We start from the raw sequence: 5789 nt of genomic DNA on the forward strand, positions 1-5789 counted from the left end.
GCGCGTGAGCGCGTGAGCGCGTGAGCGCGTGAGCGCGTGAGCGCGTGAGCGCGTGAGCGCGTGAGCGCGTGAGCGCGTGAGCGCTTTCCCGTGCGCCGCCCGGCAAGCGTGCGGGGCCGTCCGCGCCAGGTCCCTGCGCCGCCCCGACTTCTTGGAGAGCGGCCCTGGGGGGCGCGAGGAGCCCTCGGGGACGATTTCCTCGCCCTCAGTCCCGACCCTCTCGACGTCCTCTCCGTGCCGGGCGCCCAGCCCAGCACATGGTAGGTGTACAACAAAGCGTCAGTAACATGGAAAGAAAGAACGGCCACAAAGAGTTAGGACCACAGAGTAATTCCACGCATCGAATTCCACGGCTCTCCTCTCTCTTAAAAGGGAAAGGATCAATAGAAAGAGCATGTCGGAAAAAAAACTAGGGAGGAAAAAAGAATAGTTGTATGCTGCCTTGAAATGTCAACTGTTCTCCACTCCCTAGACGCTCCCCGCACCCCCGCCCCATCCTCCTGCGCCCCCTGCCGTCAGGGCCCGTGAGCAGGCCTGGTCCCACCGGAGGTGCCAGAAGCCCGGTGGTTTTCCAGGCACCCTTCCTCGGAGAGCGCTGCCAGGCCGGACGGCCCTGCGCCCTCCGCTGTATAAATTAGCTGTGGATTTACGGAGACGTGGAATAGCTCAACAACAATACGTACTGATAACGAGTTTATGATTCTTTTCCTCGTCCTGGCTTCCTGCAGGCCTCGCCAACGCTGTAGAAGCGATGGCCGTGCCTTTGCAGCCACCGAAGGAAGTGGCCGAGGCGATAGGTCCGGTGGGAGGGGAGGCCTGACCACAGGGTGCCGGCTTCCGGGAGGCCGCTCCGCAGGGGTGTAGGTATGGCGGCCTGGAGAGCTGAGCGCACGCGGAGAGGTGCGGGGGTGGGGCAGGGAATGGGAGCGGGGAGGGGAGGGAGGCAAAGAGGCTGTGATCCGCAAGGCCCCCTGGAAGTGGTACTGGGCAGAGCCTTCCTCCTTCCGGAGAGATGGCTGTGTTTGGGTTATAAGGTCCGCAAAGAGGCGCTGAAGGCAAAGGTTATCCAATTCCTCGTCGTTTCTGGCCGGCGCAAGCCTCACAGCCCTTCTCCGCACCGCCAGAGAAGAGTCATTAACATCTTAATACCCTGTAGATGGAAGGAATCTTTGCAACTGAGCGCCTAGGTGTGGGCCGAGGGAACTCCCAGGGTATCAACCAAGTACACCTCAGCTGACCAAGTGAATCGAATGTGGAAACTCGCTTTTAAAATTACACCCCCCACCCCCAAAAGAGCTACATCAAAGTGCAATAGAATACAGCCTTTGGGATCTCGAGGACCATGTCACCACACATCTCGCAGCTCCTAGCAACCTTTCTCTAGAGAGCATCAACTAGAGTATTGTTTGCAACCTGCGGCCGCCTGTCCTTAGCTCCTTCCCAAAACCGTAAGAACGAGTGCTGCCATTGGAAGCTGGGGGACCGAGGGGTGTTCTGCAGGTTGAGGGAGAGTGGAAACTGGAAGGTGCAGTCTTTTCCACCCGCTGTGTTGCTGGTGACCTTTCCGACCTTTTTTATAAGAAATGGTGCTCAATAGCCCCCAAGCCACTGATTTCTTGATCCGTTGGCCTAAACACACACTCCTTTTGGCTAGGAGCCAGAGTAAAGAGTCAGGGGATGTTCTCAAGGAAGAAATGGGAATGACTGCCTTTAGATGGAAAAACTTTTTGTCCACTGGAAAGCAAAGCGTCTCCGGGGGTCACCAGAGTAAGTCGTTCTCACTTCCTCAAAGCCAGACCACGCGCTGGGCTCGGCTGCACACTTCAGAAACCTGGAAGGCAGCGCTTAGCCACGGCCCGAGGGCCATGGCCCGAGAGCCACCTTGGCCGGCGCTCTTGTCAGGCCTCAGCGGCCCTGGGCTAGCCCAAATGCCGCCCTCTCCCCAGAGGGGACAACACACGCACCCGCCCCGTACCACCCAGCACGCAGAGGGCCGCTCTTCTAAGAACTTGGGCCCTCATCGGGCCGGGCGCCTGAGAACGGTCCCCAGGACGCAGGTGCAGAGGAGGATAAAACGCGGGCCGCCAGCGCGGGTGGGCCCCGCCCCCTCCTGCTCTCGTTTCCAGCAGCTCTAAGGCACAACTGCCAGGAGGGTACCTGGCAGAGATGCGGCCCTTGGTAGAGGATTCGGCCCAAACTCACAACCCGAAGGCAGAGCCGGTGCGACCTCCGCATCCGGAGCCGGCCGGACTCCCCTGGCCTTTGCGATTACCGACCTTCTAGGGACCAACACCATGTCTGCCCCGAGGCGAAGCCAGCAGCCTCCGCGCCTCTCAGGGTCGGGGCGAGCTCCGGAGGGAGGGAAGAGGCGCCTCCGGGTGAAGTTTCTCCCCGAAGCCGACAAGCGGCGCTGTTGCCGCGCCCTAGGTCCTGGGAGCCCCGGGCCAGGCCCCAGGCGGAGGGAGCCGGAGCCTCTGCGAAGGGCGGGGGTCTCCTGGTCCGGGGCTCGGCTAGGCGCGCCGCCCACGGACTCCGGGAGGCCCCCGAGGGCGGGCGAGAAAGCTGTAGGGCGAGGTGGGAAAGGACCGGGACAGGGTCCCGCTCCGTCCCTGTGTGTTCCTCGCAGGGTGCTGGGTGCCTGCCGGAGGCTCTGAGGTTCCGGCACTGCCTCCCCGCAGCCCCAGTCAGAACCGTTGCACCTCGGGCCGAGTTACCTGCCGCGACACTTCTCCCGTCCCCGAGCAGAGATCGCGCCGCTCGGCTGTTGCCTGAGCCTACACCGATGGTGGGTCAGAGAACGTGTTTCCTTCCAGCCCTCCCCCCGCCCCCCATCTCCTCACGCTCTCAAAGACAACCTTGCTAGTTTACTGAAATGGTTTGGGCTCAGAAAGTTTCCTCGGAAGAGTTCCGAAAGAAATTCGGCCTGGCTCTTACCTGGGGCTATGCAGACCACCCCAGAGTCACCCGTCAAGAAGACCGGTTGAACCACCGCCTCGGCGGGCGGCCGGGAGGGTGGGCGAGGGTGTCTGATCCTAGCGCAAGACTGCTGTAAATCTGGCAGGAGGATGTAATGTGAAAAGGGCTCACCTAAGCCGCGCGCGCTAGGTAGGAGTGATCAGATGACAAACAGCTGGGGGCAGTGACTAGTTCCCCTAAATACCCTGGCGCGGGAGGAGCGAGGGCCCAGCACCGCATGCCTGCCTTGGGAAATATGCAGCCCAGAGCGCTGCCACCACAACGGCTTATTTGGGTCCAAAAACTTGGAAAGAATCCTGACATCTGTCAAGCTACTGGACGCCAGGCCGCGCGTCGGTTGGGTAGTTCCCTAAAACGCGCTTCACTTAGCAACAGTTTAGGGGAGCCAGAAAACCGAGACGGGGCATCTGGGCAAGGCAGCGAGGGCAGGGGCTACTGCACACAGGTGCCTTTTTGGGAAGGTGGGTTTGCCTAGGAAACTGTCAGCCAGTTTGCCCAGAAACCACGTGAAGGTGGGGGACGCAGAATCATTGTATTTTCTGAGACATGTCTTGCAGCCTGTTTGCGATAAGTGTTGTGCACACTCCTCCCCCCGCGCGCGCACGCAAACACATACACATTCACTCACACACATATACACATACACTGCACCCTTTCAAGTAGTTTACTTTCAATCCTAAATCCATACACCCATCCAATTGATTGCAGTCCTCAGCCGCGGACATTTGCTTCTGTTCTGTCCAGATGGGCAAAAGAACGTAGATGAGGTGTCACCCAAATGTAGGGGGCGGGGGCAGGGGCGCTGGAGCCTGGAGCGGGTTTGGGGACCACGAACTCCCAGGAGGTGATGCTGGCCTGGAGCCGGAATTTTAACGCCAGTTGTCTGCCCGTTACCCGTTAGAATGGGGGCTGCCTGCTCTGCCCCCACCCCAAAACACGGCGGCGCACTTTTTCATTCGTGCAGGAAAGAGGGGAGTTCCGGGCGTGCGGGCGTCCCCGGGTCGCCTGATCTGACATGAACGCTAAGGATGCAAAAGCCTGGAATTTTGGGTCACACTTAGGATTCACGCCTTCCGTTTTGTTCCCCACCTTTCCACGGGGCTGGGGGGCCGAGGCCCCACACCGCGCGGACACTTTATTTCGGTCTCGGCCACTTCTGCCCGGTTGGCTTCGCCTTCCCACCAGCCGCCTCTGGGAGTTTCAAACACTGTGCCACTCGCTAGGGCTGGCGGCAGCAATTGTCGGATTCCCTCTTCCCGCAGTCCGAGTTCCCGCGCCGCTCGTCTGTAACAGACAAGCCGACATGGTGGTGAGTGTTCGGCTCTGAGTCTCAGCGCCCGGGTCAGGAAGGCTGGAAAACAAGGAGGAGAAGGACGGCATCCGTTAGCGGAGCCTACTCCCGGGGGAAGCGGCAGGCCGGGTCCAGGCAGGTGCGCAGCCAGCGGAGGGGACCGGCGGTCCGCCCGGAGGATGGCCCCGGCTCGGCTCCGGCCACCACCCCCCCTCCAAGAAACTTTTCTTTCACTCCGAGAGGCTCCGTGTTGCCATGAAAACGGATTTTCCAAGGGGCCCGACCCTCCCCCTCGGGGGCATCGGACTGGAAAAACCGAAATGGCCACAGAGCAGAGACAAAAAGGGGCCGCTAAGGGGTGGGGGTGGGGGGGCGAGAACCAGAGAGCCGGGGCCGGCTCACTCCCCCAACACCCGCGTGCGAGCGCCTCCGCCGGCCCCGACAGGGGCCGTCAGAAAGGCCCCTGTGTTCGCCGATCGCTCGCCCGCCCACCGCCCCGTGAGCCCAGCGCCCCCCGGCCCCTAACCCCCGCTCTGGCCTGGGCGCGCTGGCCCGCCACGTCCCAGAGGAGGGCCCGGGCGGCCGGCGGCCGACTCCGGGCAAGAGGGGGCTCCTCAGAGCCGCAGCCAGGGCATCTCCGCTGCGCCGTGCGACTCTGAACCCGCCTCGGGAGCTGGCGGCCCCGCGGTGCCCGGTGTCCCTAGCGCTGGCAACAGACGCGGCCCGTGGACCTCCGCGCAGACCGCGGGAAGCTCTGCGGGCCGGTCGGGGACAGAACGCCGCTCGGCCTGAACAGGGCTGCAGAGTTTTCTTCTGGCCTCGCGGGGGCCCCTCAGCGCCCAGCCGCCCCTAGCAGTCCTGCTCGTGCCCCCCCCCCTCCCCCGCCCGGCACCTCCTCCAGTTTCGTTCTTTCAAACTTTCCGAGCCCCTAATTGGTGGGCTCTGAGCGGGTCTCCGGCACTCCCGCCTCCTGAATAACTTTCGGACGTCACGGGGCCCAAGAGAGGCGTGGGGGTGAACGAAAGGGCTCCCCGAACTTTTTTTCCAGCCCGCCGGCCGGGGGCTCGGTGGTGATTGGCCAGGGCGCGTCACTACGAGGCTGTCAATCACCGGGGCCCCCCATGGCGAGAGGCGGACCGAGCCCCAATCCCGGGGGATCTGAGCAGGTATATAAGGGGCCCGACGAGCGCCCGGTAGCCAGGCAGCCGAGGTCACCAGCTCCAGCCAACGCGTCAGGTGCGAGTAGTCTGCGGGAACCCGCCGGCTTGGCGCGAGGCACTTCTGCAAGCCTGCTGTTCCGGCCCGCCCCACCGGCCCTCCGGCCCCCGAACGCCCCTCCGACGGAGTCCCCGGGCCTTTACACCGTGGCCGCTCCCGCCCCGGGAGCGCCTTCTCCTCCCGCCACGCTGGCGCACCTCCTGCCTGCCCCGGCCATGTACAGCCTACTGGAGACTGAACTCAAGAGCCCCGTGGGGCCACCCACTCCGGCAGCGGGCGCGGGCGGCCCCGCGGCCCCGGGAGG

The 5789-nt window shown here is 63.1% G+C and overlaps 1 protein-coding gene across 1 annotated transcript in view; it reads left to right on the plus strand.

Moving 5' to 3' along the window:
* The first annotated feature begins 5388 nt into the window (after positions 1-5388).
* The window catches only part of SOX3 (SRY-box transcription factor 3), a 1470-nt gene continuing 1069 nt past the window's right edge, over positions 5389-5789 (plus strand). Inside the window, exon 1 of the mRNA XM_004380962.1 lies at positions 5389-5784. Coding sequence (XP_004381019.1) covers positions 5389-5784 — 396 coding nt within the window. The remainder of the gene's footprint in view (positions 5785-5789) is intronic.

Source organism: Trichechus manatus, unplaced genomic scaffold (assembly GCF_000243295.1).
Source record: "Trichechus manatus latirostris isolate Lorelei unplaced genomic scaffold, TriManLat1.0 scaffold00079, whole genome shotgun sequence".
Taxonomy (NCBI): Eukaryota; Metazoa; Chordata; class Mammalia; order Sirenia; family Trichechidae; genus Trichechus; species Trichechus manatus.